This window comes from Rutilus rutilus (assembly GCF_951802725.1).
Source record: "Rutilus rutilus genome assembly, chromosome: 23".
Taxonomy (NCBI): Eukaryota; Metazoa; Chordata; class Actinopteri; order Cypriniformes; family Leuciscidae; genus Rutilus; species Rutilus rutilus.
Window position 1 is genome coordinate 3,790,001 of NC_140233.1, and position 17,147 is coordinate 3,807,147.

General features: G+C 36.1%; 1 protein-coding gene across 1 annotated transcript in view; it reads left to right on the forward strand.

Moving 5' to 3' along the window:
* coro2bb (coronin, actin binding protein, 2Bb) overlaps positions 1-16,280 on the forward strand; it is a 19,603-nt gene extending 3,323 nt beyond the window's left edge. Inside the window, exons 3-12 of the mRNA XM_084397993.1 lie at positions 5,708-5,824; positions 6,150-6,299; positions 7,115-7,279; positions 8,054-8,170; positions 8,275-8,379; positions 8,654-8,750; positions 13,317-13,429; positions 14,074-14,164; positions 14,325-14,458; positions 15,384-16,280. Of these exons, the coding sequence (XP_084254119.1) occupies positions 5,708-5,824; positions 6,150-6,299; positions 7,115-7,279; positions 8,054-8,170; positions 8,275-8,379; positions 8,654-8,750; positions 13,317-13,429; positions 14,074-14,164; positions 14,325-14,458; positions 15,384-15,503 (1,209 nt within the window). The 3' untranslated portion in view covers positions 15,504-16,280. The remainder of the gene's footprint in view (positions 1-5,707; positions 5,825-6,149; positions 6,300-7,114; positions 7,280-8,053; positions 8,171-8,274; positions 8,380-8,653; positions 8,751-13,316; positions 13,430-14,073; positions 14,165-14,324; positions 14,459-15,383) is intronic.
* Positions 16,281-17,147: the final 867 nt, after the last annotated feature.

Here is a 17,147-nt window from a genome sequence, read left to right on the forward strand (position 1 = left end):
ATAACTAGTTTAACCAACCAAGTAAAGCATAATCGTACTGGGCATACTAAAACTAACTAGTCTCTAACCAATCAACTGAAGTATAATCATACTGTGCATACTAAAACTAACTAGTTTAACCAACCAAGGGAAGCATAATCATACTGTGCATACTAAAACTAACTAGTTTAACCAACCAAGTGAAGCATAATCATACTGGGCATACTAAAATTAACTAGTTTAACCAACCAAGTGAAGCATAATCGTACTGTGCAGACTAAAACTAACTAGTTTAACTAACCAAGTGAAGCATAATCGTACTGGGCATACTAAAATTAACTAGTTTAACCAACCAAGTGAAGCATAATCGTACTGTGCAGACTAAAACTAACTAGTTTAACTAACCAAGTGAAGCATAATCGTACTGGGCATACTAAAACTAACTAGTTTAACCAACCAAGTGAAGCATAATCATACTGGGCATACTAAAATTAACTAGTTTAACCAACCAAGTGAAGCATAATCGTACTGTGCAGACTAAAACTAACTAGTTTAACTAACCAAGTGAAGCATAATCGTACTGGGCATACTAAAATTAACTAGTTTAACCAACCAAGTGAAGCATAATCGTACTGGGCATACTAAAACTAACTAGTTTAACCAACCAAGTAAAGCATAATTGTACTTTGGTTAGAGACTAGTTAGTTAGTTTGCAATCAACTGAAGCATAATCGTACTTTGCATACTATAACTAGTTTAACCAACCAAGGGAAGCATAATCATACTGTGCATACTAAAACTAACTAGTTTTACCAACCAAGTGAAGCATAATCATACTGGGCATACTAAAACTAACTAGTTTAACCAACCAAGTAAAGCATAATTGTACTTTGGTTAGAGACTAGTTAGTTAGTTTGCAATCAACTGAAGCATAATCGTACTTTGCATACTATAACTAGTTTAACCAACCAAGGGAAGCATAATCATACTGTGCATACTAAAACTAACTAGTTTAACCAACCAAGTGAAGCATAATCATACTGGGCATACTAAAATTAACTAGTTTAACCAACCAAGTGAAGCATAATCGTACTGTGCAGACTAAAACTAACTAGTTTAACTAACCAAGTGAAGCATAATCGTACTGGGCATACTAAAACTAACTAGTTTAACTAACCAAGTGAAGCATAATCGTACTGTGCATACTAAAACTAACTAGTTTAACTAACCAAGTGAAGCATAATCATACTGTGCATACTAAAACGAACTAGTTTTACCAACCAAGTGAAGCATAATCATACTGTGCATACTAAAACTAACTAGTTTAACCAACCAAGTGAAGCATAATCATACTGGGCATACTAAAATTAACTAATTTACCAACCAAGTGAAGCATAATCGTACTGTGCATACTAAAACTAACTAGTTTAACTAACCAAGTGAAGCATAATCGTACTGTGCATACTAAAACTAACTAGTTTAACTAACCAAGTGAAGCATAATCGTACTGTGCATACTAAAACTAACTAGTTTAACTAACCAAGTGAAGCATAATCATACTGTGCATACTAAAATTAACTAGTTTAACCAACCAAGTGAAGCTTAATCATACTATGCATACTAAAACTAACTAGTTTACCAACCAAGTGAAGCATAATCATACTGTGCATACTAAAACTAACTAATTTACCAACCAAGTGAAGCATAATCGTACTGTGCATACTAAAACTAACTAATTTACCAACCAAGTGAAGCATAATCGTACTGTGCATACTAAAACTAACTAGTTTTACCAACCAAGTGAAGCATAATCATACTGTGCATACTAAAACTTACTAATTTACCAACCAAGTGAAGCATAATCGTACTGTGCATACTAAAACTAACTAATTTACCAACCAAGTGAAGCATAATCATACTGGGCATACTAAAACTAACTAATTTACCAACCAAGTGAAGCATAATCGTACTGGGCATACTAAAACTAACTAGTTTAACTAACCAAGTGAAGCATAATCGTACTGTGCATACTAAAACTAACTAGTTTAACTAACCAAGTGAAGCATAATCATACTGTGCATCAGAGCATGTGAGCGGAGTGGAGCGGGAGCGAGCGGGGAGCGCGAGCGGGCGGATCTTGGACAGAGCGCAGAGCGGCAATTTCAAAAGGACGGAGCGTCGCATTTCCCGCTCCAATTTCGCTCCGCTCCGCTCACACCACGAGTCTGAAGCATGCTCAGTCAAGCCTGACCCTGAATCCATTTGTCTTGCACAGTCATCAACAGTAGACTATTTTCAGGCAAAACTCGGCTCAATAATGGAGTTCAAAAAGTAAAATGAGAATTCATACAGGTGTAGCCTATCAATATAAGTCGCTCCGGAGTAGCCTATAAGGCGCATCAGTCAAAAAATGCGCCATGAAGAAGAAAAAACATAGGCCTAGCCTCGCACTGGACTATAAGTCACATTTATTTAGAAATTTATACAAAAAAAAAAAAAAAAATGTTATGGACGGGACAGTTCTCCGTTACGGACGTGAGCGCTCTGAAGGCGGCACTAAGACTGCTTTAAAACTTTCACTCAGACCTCAAACAGAAAGCACAAAGCCTGTCTTTAAAATTAATTTCGTTTTGTATTAATTGTATCTTAATTTTAATCAAGGTTTCATCAACCATTGTCTGGATTTAATATTATTAAATATTAGAAATATATTAGAAAATAGATAACCACGATACGAAGGCGCCGGCGTGAACCTGGAGTTTGTCTCATGAATGAACCGAAACTCAGCGTATAGCCAACTTGCCTCACACACCTGAGACATATATATAAAGCTTGAAATGTCTACTTTTAAACAGAACAATTCAAAACGAAAGAAAACAGACTGCTCTCCCGTATGAAATGTGCATTTCTCTCAGGCGCGTTCACTACTGCGAAGATCACGAGTCAGCATCTTTCCAGCCGACAGACATAAAAAAAATTAAAATGTCTTCTGCTATATTTTACATATTCATAATCATTTTGCCGGTTCGTTGTGACAGCTTTTAGGTGCCCTTACATGTTACGTGAACGCATCAGCACTGAAAACATAGAGATTTTTTTTTCTTTTGGGGGCATTTTGTTTGTTTTCAGACTTTCTCATTTGCCTGCGCGATGTTAGAGGACGCTGTTAATAAAATTGCGAGTAGGCCTACACATTGGATTCACGTTTATTATTATAGGATATTTAAAAAAATACCCCAGTTTTTATGCCAGTCGTATCATTTTAATCATTTTTGTTGTATTTATCCGTCACACACCTTGAAGGCCGGTCCGTGTCTGATATTGTCTGATTTTAAACCGGTCCGTGGCGCAAAAAAGGTTGGGGACCGCTACAAGTAATATAGCCTACATGTAGATTTTTTTTCCTTTTTTGGAGCGAGCGGGGGGTGATTTGAGTGGAGCGCGAAGCAAACTGGGTTGAGCGCTGAGCGAAAATGAGCGGAGCGGCCTGATGTAGCTTTGAGCGGGGGAGCGGAGGGGTGAACAGTTCAGTGAGCGATGAGCGGAGATTCTCACCGCTCCACTCCGCTCACATGCTCTGCTGTGCATACTAAAATTAACTAGTTTAACCAACCAAGTGAAGCATAATCATACTGGGCATACTAAAACTAACTAATTTACCAACCAAGTGAAGCATAATCATACTGTGCATACTAAAACGAACTAGTTTTACCAACCAAGTGAAGCATAATCATACTGTGCATACTAAAACTAACTAGTTTAACCAACCAAGTGAAGCATAATCATACTGGGCATACTAAAATTAACTAATTTACCAACCAAGTGAAGCATAATCGTACTGTGCATACTAAAACTAACTAGTTTAACTAACCAAGTGAAGCATAATCGTACTGTGCATACTAAAACTAACTAGTTTAACTAACCAAGTGAAGCATAATCGTACTGTGCATACTAAAACTAACTAGTTTAACTAACCAAGTGAAGCATAATCATACTGTGCATACTAAAATTAACTAGTTTAACCAACCAAGTGAAGCTTAATCATACTATGCATACTAAAACTAACTAGTTTACCAACCAAGTGAAGCATAATCATACTGTGCATACTAAAACTAACTAATTTACCAACCAAGTGAAGCATAATCGTACTGTGCATACTAAAACTAACTAATTTACCAACCAAGTGAAGCATAATCGTACTGTGCATACTAAAACTAACTAGTTTAACCAACCAAGTGAAGCTGAATCATACTATGCATACTAAAACTAACTAATTTACCAACCAAGTGAAGCATAATCGTACTGTGCATACTAAAACTAACTAGTTTTACCAACCAAGTGAAGCATAATCATACTGTGCATACTAAAACTAACTAATTTACCAACCAAGTGAAGCATAATCGTACTGTGCATACTAAAACTAACTAATTTACCAACCAAGTGAAGCATAATCGTACTGGGCATACTAAAACTAACTAATTTACCAACCAAGTGAAGCATAATCGTACTGTGCATACTAAAACTAACTAGTTTAACCAACCAAGTGAAGCTTAATCATACTGTGCATACTAAAACTAACTAGTTTAACCAACCAAGTGAAGCATAATCGTAGGCTACTGGGCATACTAAAACTAACTAGTTTGACCCATATGTTTTATATACTAAAACAGACTTGTTTAGCATAACTGTACATGCTAAAACTAGTTTAACCATCCAGCCCATTAAAGCATTACTGTGCCTATGTTTTGGTCTTAGTACCATCACAGTAATGTTGTTTAACCAGAGATCATATGCAAATGCCACTGGAGAGACAGTAGTAATCCATAAGTGTGTGTGTTCAGACACGTGTGTTCAGCGTTTGGAGGATGTATTGATATCAATGTCAGGCAGGGAGTGAGAGATGGAGACACATGTGACTGGTACAGACACACAATCAGTCCTCTGTTAGAGTTCTGATACTAGTTAGTTCAGTCCTCAAGCATACACAAACTCTACTGAAACAAATCATATCAGAAATGTGTTTTATGGAACTAAAGACGGTGTAGTGAATTAAATGCTTTTATTTTGGGTAGTGTGGCTGCTCAGATTTCTGTACAACCACAATGGATAGTTTGTTTGTAGCGCCACATTCTGGTAGAAATAAGAACTGCAGCCAAGAATTTTTTTATTTAGATTTACAAGTATTTACATATGTAAATAAAATTTAGGGCAAGTTGTTACACTTTTACTAGTGTATAATTTTAAGATATATATATAATTTATTTGTGAATATGAAATATCAAGCCATATTGTGCAGCATATGTGTATTTAAAATATGTTATTGCCAATTAATGAGTTTTTGACCAAAGTAATCCATAAAACAAAAGCAAAAAAAATACTCAAAAGCAATTATCTAAAAAAAATTATCAAAAGAAAGTAATTAATAATAATTTCTAAATTTGCAGCAATTAAAACATATGTGACAACTTGCCCCGACTGTTATTGAGTAACTCTTGTCTTAATGTAGGCCAAGTGTTGTTTTATGTTCACTTTTTACCCAACAGATAAAAATTCCATATGATGATATTGAGTTTTTGGAGGATAAAATTCACAAAAACATATTCTAATTTAAGCCAACTAGTCCTTAACTGTCACCAACATACAAAACCACAGCTAGAGAAAATGTTTGACTCAAAATTCTCTGTGTGACAACTTGCCCCGGTCTAAATATGAGCTCATTTTCTCTCAGCCAGGGCGAATAGACCCTCATTACCCAAAGGTGTGTGGCCACCAGGGCAGCGTGATGGACATCAAGTGGAGTCCGTTCATGGACAACATCATCGCGTCCAGCTCTGAGGACTGTACGGTGAGAAATAACCCGCTTAATCATGCTGAAAAATAATGATGCCAATGCAGCCTTGACCAGGGACAAATATAACAGGCAAGGCAAGTTTATTTATATAGCACATTTCATACACTATGGCAATTCAAAGTGCTTTACACAGAAAGGAATTAAAATAATCACAAAATAAAAGCAAGGAAAATTAAAACAGTCATAAAAGGAATTAAAAGAGATATATGATACAGTTATAAAATGAATTAAAAGAGGATACATAGATAAACTTCTCATCTGGCATCTAATAATATCTAATAACACTGAAGTAAACCTTGCCTTGGCTTTTGAACCTCAGGTGAGGATCTGGCAGATTCCTGAGGGCGGTCTGAGGAGGAACATGACCGAAGCTCTGATGATCCTGATTGGCCACAGCCGGAGGGCGGGGCTTATTGAGTGGCACCCCTCCTGTAGCGGGATCCTGCTCAGCGCCGGATACGACTGCAAGGTGACCGAGACCAGTGTTGCGGGAAACGCATTACATGTAACTTGAGTTACGTAATCAGATTACTTTTTCAAGTACCTAGTAAAGTAATGCATTACTTTAGTAATTGCATTAAGTTACTTTTTCAAATAAGTAACGCAAGATACTTTTTTTTTCCCATTCATTGACTGACAGCTCTCGTCCCAATGTTGCAGTGCAGAGGTGTTGTGTGTGAACATGATGTTTATTGTATTTCTAGACTAAATGTGTGCATGCATGTACTCATCTCACTTGCACAAAAAAGATTCAATATTCCTCAAAATTAGTTATATGCTAAATCAGACTATGCAAACCTCCAATAATTAAATATGTTAAATAAAAAAAATATTTTTATGCAGTTAATCTCACTTTAATGACCAATGTACTTTATATTGACTACTAAAAATGACTTTATATTTTTAGTTTTTATTTGTGAAGTAAGTGTTGAAAGTTGAAAGTGTTGTTCGCCCTCTACTGTACAGCCGTGAATATGCACTTCCTTCAGCCTGAGGCTTATTATTTCAATTTTGGTGTGAAAGGGCCTTTACATTTACCCCCCAAAAAACAAAAACAAGCTCAGCCCACGTGAAAAAAAGTAATGCAAAATTAACGTAATGCATTACTTTTCTTGAAAAGTAACAAAAGTAACGCAATTAGTTCTTTTTTAAGGGAGTAGCGCAATACTGTAATGCATTACTTTTCAAAGTAATTTTCCCCAACACTGACCAAGACAACCGGAACTATTGTTTAGTCATTCAGCTCTCTGCGGGTTAGTGATATTTTTGTTGTTGACGTAACAGATTCTGATTTGGAATCTGGAAGAGGGCGTGGCCGTGAAGATGATTGACAGCCATCCAGATGTTGTCCTCTGTATGTCCTTCAACACTGATGGAAGCTTACTGGCCACCAGCTGTAAGGATAAAAAACTGCGGATTATTGATCCACGTTCAGGGAAAGTTCTTCAGGTGAGTGCAGACGTCATATATATATATATAATTATTATTATTATTATTATTTAAATTATAATATATATACAGTATATATGTGTATATATATATATATATATATATAATGTATAAAATATATATTTATATTTTATTTTTAGATTATATATTTTAACTGTACATTATATTTAAATGAAATTTTTTGTTTAATTAAATAGATTTTGTCGAAAATAAATGTTATGTTTGCATTGTTCTGATTTGGTGTCGCTGAATTATCATACATATTATTGTTTTTATAATAAATATAAAAAATATACAGTACCTATATTTTCATTTAAATAAAGAAAAAATCTATTTTTCTATATATTTATATATATATTTATATTTTACAAAATGTTTTGTAATTTTATAATTTTTTATAATTTTATTTTTATGATTGAATTGGCTTATTTAATATTGAAATATTATAAATATTAATGTTATATTATAGTATAAAATATTATTATTATGACTTTTTATTATAATATTATAATATTTCCCAATTAATCAAACACTGCTTCAGGTTTTTCGAGTTATTATTCAAGTAAAAAGAAAATACAATAAAAGAAATGGAACAAATAAAAACACAAGCATTTTGATTTTATTTTTGTGCATTTTAAAGAGCACAAATAAAATACAAAACTAGACAAATTAAAAAATGTAACTAATAAATTGCTAAAATTATATTTGAACTCTACATTATATTTTAACCGAAACCTGTTTGCTTAGATATATATAATTTGTACATCCAAACAGGAAGCAGACTGTAAGAACACGAGAGTGAACCGCGTGGTGTTTCTGGGTAATCTGAAGCGTGTCCTCACCACGGGCGTCTCCAGGTGGAACACCAGACAGATTGCATTATGGGATCAGGTAGGGTCTAACTGGTTGACAGCCTTCCAGACATCGTCCTCTATGTCTCTAGGCCGATTAGAATAAATCAACAGATTAATCTGGACATTTGTTTAAATATGTAGGAGGACCTGTCTGCACCCGTCATGGAGGAAGAGATCGATGGGCTGTCAGGTGTCCTCTTCCCGTTCTATGATCCCGACACACAGATGATCTATCTGGCCGGGAAGGTGAGCAAGCCAAGTGCAAATATTGTTTTTAAACACATTTTTTTGTTTTAAATCACATTTAAAATCACATTAAAATGCACACAATGTAATTGATGAGAGGAATCAAAATACATTTTTTATAACAAGTACCCGGTTCCTGACCTCAAGTATTCGATTCCGATTCCCAACCCTATACACTGAGTATATTGCATACTGTTTAATAATGTACTACAATACACTGAGGTGCAAGAACTGCATGTGTAATCTGACTGTGGAGATGGTCTGGTGTCCACAGGGTGACGGAAACATCCGGTATTATGAGGTCAGTCCTGAGAAGCCGTTCCTGCAGTTGCTGATGGAGTTCAGGTCTCCGGCTCCTCAGAAGGGTCTCGGTGAGTTTCTGCATCACCAAACGCAGGACAGGAGGCTCAGAGAGCGGCACCGTTCGGGTTACATCGGGTTACAATTGTTTCAAATAAAGATCACGATTCTGATAAAGTCAGAATTGCATGATATAGTCGCAATTACGAGATATAAAGTCAGAATTGCGTGATATAAAGTTGCATTTGCGAGTTATTAAGTCAGAATTGCGAGATATAAAGTCAGAATTGCGTGGTATTAAGTTGCATTTGCGAGTTATTAAGTCAGAATTGCGAGATATAAAGTCAGAATTGCGTGGTATTAAGTAGCAATTGCGTGATATAATGTCAGAATTGCGAGATATAAAGTCAGAATTGCGTGATATAAAGTCAGAATTGCGAGATATCAGAATTGCGAGTTATAAAATCTGAATCGCGTGTTATAAAGTAGCAATTGCGTGATATAAAGTCAGAATTGCGAGTTATTAAGTCAGAATTGCGAGATATAAAGTCAGAATTGCGTGATATTAAGTAGCAATTGCGTGATATAAAGTCAGAATTGCGTGATATTAAGTTGCATTTGCGAGTTATTAAGTCAGAATTGCGAGATATAAAGTCAGAATTGCGTGGTATTAAGTAGCAATTGCGTGATATAATGTCAGAATTGCGAGATATAAAGTCAGAATTGCGAGATATCAGAATTGCGAGTTATAAAATCTGAATCGCGTGTTATAAAGTAGCAATTGCGTGATATAAAGTCAGAATTGCGAGTTATTAAGTCAGAATTGCGAGATATAAAGTCAGAATTGCGTGATATTAAGTAGCAATTGCGTGATATAAAGTCAGAATTGCGAGATATAAAGTCAGAATTGCGTGATATAAAGTCAGAATTGCGAGATATCAGAATTGCGAGTTATAAAATCAGAATTGCGTGTTATAAAGTAGCAATTGCGAGATATAAAGTCAGAATTGCGAGATATAAAGTCAGAATTGCGAGTTATAAAATCAGAATTGCGTGTTATAAAGTCAGAATTGCGTGTTATAAAGTCAGAATTGCGTGTTATAAAGTCAGAATTGCGTGTTATAAAGTCAGAATTGCGAGATATAAAGTCAGAATTGCAAGATATAAAGTCAGAATTGCGAGATATAAAGTCAGAATTGCGTGATATAAAGTCAGAATTGCGAGATATAAAGTTAGAATTGCGAGATATAAAGTCAGAATTGCGAGATATAAAGTCAGAATTGCGAGATATAAAGTCAGAATTGCGAGATATAAAGTCAGAATTGCGTGATATAAAGTCAGAATTGCGAGATATAAAGTCAGAATTGCGAGATATAAAGTTAGAATTGCAAGATATAAAGTCAGAATTGCGAGATATAAAGTCAGAATTGCGAGATATAAAGTCAGAATTGCGTGATATAAAGTCAGAATTGCGAGATATAAAGTCAGAATTGCGTGATATAAAGTCAGAATTGCGAGATATAAAGTCAGAATTGCGAGATATAAAGTCAGAATTGCGAGATATAAAGTTAGAATTGCGTGATATTAAGTAGCAATTGGGTGATATAAAGTCAGAATTGCGTGATATTAAGTTGCATTTGCGAGTTATTAAGTCAGAATTGCGTGGTATTAAGTAGCAATTGCGTGATATAATGTCAGAATTGCGAGATATAAAGTCAGAATTGCGAGATATCAGAATTGCGAGTTATAAAATCTGAATCGCGTGTTATAAAGTAGCAATTGCGTGATATAAAGTCAGAATTGCGAGTTATTAAGTCAGAATTGCGAGATATAAAGTCAGAATTGCGTGATATTAAGTAGCAATTGCGTGATATAAAGTCAGAATTGCGAGTTATTAAGTCAGAATTGCGAGATATAAAGTCAGAATTGCGTGATATTAAGTAGCAATTGCGTGATATAAAGTCAGAATTGCGAGATATAAAGTCAGAATTGCGTGATATAAAGTCAGAATTGCGAGATATCAGAATTGCGAGTTATAAAATCAGAATTGCGTGTTATAAAGTAGCAATTGCGAGATATAAAGTCAGAATTGCGAGATATAAAGTCAGAATTGCGAGTTATAAAATCAGAATTGCGTGTTATAAAGTCAGAATTGCGTGTTATAAAGTCAGAATTGCGTGTTATAAAGTCAGAATTGCGAGATATAAAGTCAGAATTGCAAGATATAAAGTCAGAATTGCGAGATATAAAGTCAGAATTGCGTGATATAAAGTCAGAATTGCGAGATATAAAGTTAGAATTGCAAGATATAAAGTCAGAATTGCGAGATATAAAGTCAGAATTGCGAGATATAAAGTCAGAATTGCGAGATATAAAGTCAGAATTGCGTGATATAAAGTCAGAATTGCGAGATATAAAGTCAGAATTGCGAGATATAAAGTTAGAATTGCAAGATATAAAGTCAGAATTGCGAGATATAAAGTCAGAATTGCGAGAAATAAAGTCAGAATTGCGTGATATAAAGTCAGAATTGCGAGATATAAAGTCAGAATTGCGTGATATAAAGTCAGAATTGCGAGATATAAAGTCAGAATTGCGAGATATAAAGTCAGAATTGCGAGATATAAAGTTAGAATTGCGTGATATTAAGTAGCAATTGCGTGATATAAAGTCAGAATTGCGTGATATTAAGTTGCATTTGCGAGTTATTAAGTCAGAATTGCGTGGTATTAAGTAGCAATTGCATGATATAATGTCAGAATTGCGAGATATAAAGTCAGAATTGCGAGATATCAGAATTGCGAGTTATAAAATCTGAATCGCGTGTTATAAAGTAGCAATTGCGTGATATAAAGTCAGAATTGCGAGTTATTAAGTCAGAATTGCGAGATATAAAGTCAGAATTGCGTGATATTAAGTAGCAATTGCGTGATATAAAGTCAGAATTGCGTGATATTAAGTTGCATTTGCGAGTTATTAAGTCAGAATTGCGTGGTATTAAGTAGCAATTGCGTGATATAATGTCAGAATTGCGAGATATAAAGTCAGAATTGCGAGATATCAGAATTGCGAGTTATAAAATCTGAATCGCGTGTTATAAAGTCAGAATTGCGTGATATAAAGTCAGAATTGCGAGTTATTAAGTCAGAATTGCGAGATATAAAGTCAGAATTGCGTGATATTAAGTAGCAATTGCGTGATATAAAGTCAGAATTGCGTGATATAAAGTCAGAATTGCGAGATATCAGAATTATGAGTTATAAAATCAGAATTGCGAGATATTAAGTAGCAATTGCGTGTTATAAAGTCAGAATTGCGTGCATATAAAGTCAGAATTGCGAGATATCAGAATTGCGAGTTATAAAATCAGAATTGCGTGTTATAAAGTAGCAATTGCGAGATATAAAGTAGCAATTGCGAGATATAAAGTCAGAATTGCGAGTTATAAAATCAGAATTGCGTGTTATAAAGTCAGAATTGCGTGTTATAAAGTCAGAATTGCGAGATATAAAGTCAGAATTGCAAGATATAAAGTCAGAATTGCGATATATAAAGTCAGAATTGCGTGATATAAAGTAGCAATTGCGTGAAATAAAGTCAGAATTGCGAGATATAAAGTCAGAATTGCGAGATATAAAGTCAGAATTGCGAGATATAAAGTCAGAATTGCGTGATATAAAGTCAGAATTGCGAGATATAAAGTTAGAATTGCAAGATATAAAGTCAGAATTGCGAGATATAAAGTCAGAATTGCGTGATATAAAGTCAGAATTGCGAGATATAAAGTCAGAATTGCGAGATATAAAGTCAGAATTGCAAGATATAAAGTTAGAATTGCAAGATATAAAGTCAGATTTGCGAGATATAAAGTCAGAATTGCGTGATATAAAGTCAGAATTGCGAGATATAAAGTCAGAATTGCGAGATATAAAGTCAGAATTGCGAGATATAAAGTTAGAATTGCAAGATATAAAGTCAGAATTGCGAGATATAAAGTCAGAATTGCGAGATATAAAGTTAGAATTGCAAGATATAAAGTCAGAATTGCGAGATATAAAGTTAGAATTGCGAGATATCAGAATTGCGAGATATAAAGTTAGAATTGCAAGATATAAAGTCAGAATTGCGTGATATAAAGTCGCAGTTATATTTTAAAATGTTTTATTCTGTGGCGGAAACAAGCTTTACTCACACTATTGAACAGACAACTAAACAAAATAACATGTAATTTCTGACAAAATGTTAATTGCTGCAGTCTATTTAAAATGTTTAATTAATCTGAATGAATTATAAAAAAAAAGGTGGGTTGAGTGAATGATTCAATGACTCACTCATAAAGACTTCACTTGTTTCATTACTGGGTGAATCAGCGTTTTTTAACGAATCTCTTGAGTGAATGATTCAATGACAAATACATTTTTTAACAGTCACTTGACGCCACCTACTGGTGTAATGATGTAATGGTACAATCGTTATTAGAAGCGACAAGTTATTTTCAAAAGGTGATTTGCTCTATTTTGATCGTGTTTATATCCCAACTATAAACTTTTATCCCAGTACTTCTGTGATCATATAAAGGTGGAGGTGATGAGTCAAGGGTTGGAGGTGAACGAGTCTGATCTGACGTTTTCATGCAGGTTTGATGCCCAAGCGCGGGGTCGATGTGGGCGAGTGTGAGATCTTCAGGTTTTATAAGCTGGTGACTCTGAAAAATATGGTGGAGCCCATTTCCATGATCGTCCCGCGCAGGGTGAGAGGAGCCACGATTTATAACATGGGTTTAGCTTTAAAGACAAGATGAAATGAGACGCTTCTCTGAGTGAAACAGAAATTATGTCAAGTGGATTTTAACTCTATCCTCGCCATTGATGGAATTTTCCATCATATATGACTGCATGTGTGTGTGTGTGTGTGTGTGTGTGTGTGAGAGTGTGTGTGCGTGTTTGTGTGTGTGTGCGAGAGTGTGTGAGGTGTGCGAGTGTGTGCGTGAGTGTCTGTGTGCGTGTCTGTGTGCGAGTGTGTGTGTGTGAGTGTCTGTGTGCGAGTGTGTGTGTGCGTGTGAGTGTTTGTGTGTGTGTGCGAGGGAGAGTGCAAGTGTGTGTACGAGAGTGTGTGAGGTGTGCGAGTGTCTGTGTGCGAGTGTGCGAGTGTCATGAATGTGTGTGCGAGTGTCTGTGTGCAAGTGTGTGTGTGAGGGTGTGTGTGTGGGAGCGTATATTTATTTATACTTCTCTGCTATTGACAGGATCTGTTCTGTCTTTGGATATACTGCATGTTCAGGCCATGAAAGTTTTGTGAAAATGATCAAAAATGCTGGCTGGGAAATATTCCAAGTCACTGAAATGAAGCCGTTACACACTGAAAGATCTTCTGTGATGTGTGTGTGTGCTGCAGTCGGAGTCGTTTCAGGAGGATGTGTTCCCGATGACGGCGGGAGCAGAGTCGGCTCTGTCGGCTGAGGAGTGGCTCAGTGGGACCGACAGGGGTGACGTCTCTATCCTCAAACATATCAGGGAATAAATGCAGAAATGAGCATGATCTGAGTTCATTAATGCACAGATGTGTGTGTGTGTGTGTGTGTGTGTGTGTGTGTGTGTGTGTGTGTGTGTGTGTGTGTGTGTAAATGCATCTGTGTGTTTGTACAGGGCCAGTGCTGATTTCTCTTAAAGAAGCGTATAAACGTCCAAATCCAGCAGGACTCAGAGCATCGAGACGAGACAGACGCACAGTGAAGGGCATCGACTTACTGCAAAACACTTCTCCAAACACAGACAAAGAGGTGTGTGTATGAGTGTGAGTGAGTGTGTGTGTGTGTGTGTGTGTGTGTGTGTGTGTGTGTGTGTGTGAGTGAGTGAGTGAGTGAGTGAGTGTGTGTGTTTGAGTGAGTGTGTGAGTGTGTGTGTACGAGTGAGTGAGTGAGTGAGTGAGTGAGTGAGTGTGTGCGTTTGATTTATATTACATTGTGGGAACCAAATGTCCCCACAAGGATAGTAAAACCTGAGATCACCTCCATTGTGGGGACCAGCCAGCGGTCCCCATGAGGGGAATGGGTAAATAAACATACTAAATTATATTTTTTGGAAAATGTAAAAATGCAGAAAGTTTTCTGTGATGGGTTTAGGGGTAGGGTTAGTGTAAGGGGACAGAATATACAGTTTGTACTGTATAAAAACCATTAAGTCTACGGAGAGTCCCCACAAAGATAGTGAACCAGACATGTGTGTGAGTGCGTGTGTGTGTGTGTGTGTGTGTGCGCGCGTGCGTGTGTCTGTCTGTCTGTCTGTGTGTGTGTGTGTGTGTGTGTGTGCGTGCGTGTCTGTCTGTCTGTGTGTGTGTGTGTGTGCGTGCGTGCGTGCGTGTCTGTCTGTCTGTGTGTGTGTGTGTGTGTGTGTGTGTGTGTGTGTGTGTGTCTGTCTGTGTGTGTGTGTGTGTGTGTGTGTGTGTGTGTGTGTGTCTGTCTGTCTGTCATTCTGTCTGTCTGTCTGTCTGTCTGTGTGTGTGTGTGTGTGTGACCTCAATGCAGATCATGTAGCCCAATATGAGATTATTGGGGTGTTTTTCCCAGGAGAAACATCTGTGAACTTCTCCACTCTCTGTTTATTTATCCACCTGTAGTCCCTGCTTAGATGTCTTAGTTTAGTTTAAGCTGTAGACGTCTAGAAGGGAAAGTGAGAGATCTGAGAGATCATGTGTGTGTTTTCCAGCTGCTGAAGACGGTCCACCGGCAGCAGGACGAGCTGCGGAAACTCAAACATCAGCTCGGAGAGAAAGACCAGAGAATCCGACAACTGGAGCTGGAGCTCAAGAACCTGAGGAACACGTGACGACAAAACAGCCGCTATTACGAGCTCACTGAGGAAATAACTGTTTCATTATGATTTTATGGATTTATTTTTACATTTAATAACGTTATTGAAGGTGGATGTGATTTTTGTGCTAAGTGCTAGTTCTCCCAAAAAATGAAATTTCGCTCATTATTTACTCACTCATATGCTAATATTTTTACCCTGCAAAAAATGCTTTTCTTACTCAGTTTTTTTTTGTCTTGTTTCCAGTCCAAATATCTAAAAATTCTTAAATCAAGATGCATTTCCTAAAGTAGTAAAATAGGCTACCATGTTATGTCTTGTTTTCTAGGGGGAAAAAATCAAAATGAAGTGAGTTTTTGCTTAAAACAAGAAAAATTATGCGCTAATGGAGTAAGAAAAATAATCTTGTTTCCGTTTGAATTAAGTTTATTTTTCTAATCCCACTGGCAGATCATTCTCATTTCATTTTAATGAAAACAACACAAAAATACTAAGTAAGAAAAGCATTGTTTGCAGTTTGCATTGTTACCCTGGAATTGATGTCTTAGAGTTTTGCTGTATTATTTATTTAGCATCTACTTTTAAGAAACTCATACAGGTTTAAGATGGCATGTTGGTAAATGATGGTAAATTAGTAAATTATGAATTTTCAGATTTTGGTGAACTGTTCCTTTAAGATACAAATGTGAAGTCTTGATGTGTCCATTCACAAAAATTTGTTAAGAAGCATATGTATTGTATGCATAATGTTTAATACTTGTATTTATTTATACAAAGTGTATATTGCTTGAGTAAAAAAATAAATAAATATATATATAAAGAAGCAGATTTGCTTATGAAGTTCTGCCAGAAGATGGCGCTAGAGGAAAGCACAAACTGCAGACCTTCATCTCAAACTCTCAATCTGCTCTACAAACACACGTTCATTCTCAATGATTGCGTTTGTCTTTATTGCCGGCGTGTACATATGTAAGTATGACATGTTTACCCTAAGAAATTAAATATTGCTCAACCACATTATCATGGAGTATTTTCCTTATTAGCCTACAAGTTTTACTCTCTCCACTAATGATGCAATGTGTTTTTCGAGTACTTTTCTGAAAGTTGATTAGTAAACATGAGTATTTGTGCGAGCCCAAACCAGGATTGATTAATGAGATCACATTTCAAATGGTAAACTTAACTATAATCCACATAAACTGCCAAGAAAACAAAACAAATATGTGGAAGTACTAAATCAAGGGGCCACTAATCGAATAAGCATTCGTTTTCTTCAGTACAAACAGTGACTCATTCATGTTTACTACAAATGAGTCCAGGAGAATTTGTACTGCATGTGGGGAGATTTATTTCTTTTTAAATGACCTGTAGCGTTAGTAAACCACGGCCAGATTGTTAAATTCCCCCTGTAGTCAATAATTTTATCCCTTAAAACTCGTCTTTGATCAACAAAATTACATATTTAAATGTATTTTCCGTGAAAAAAAATTCTTCGTGCCTTAAAACAGCTGGAATGTAACCCGACACCCTTGCCTCATTTAGTACGCGTGGTTCTATGAATATGCAAATGAGCCCCGCCTCCACTCACTCACTCAGCTCAGAGATCCACTCGTTGACGATCACACGTTGATCTGATTGGTTACAAGGTAGTTTGTGACG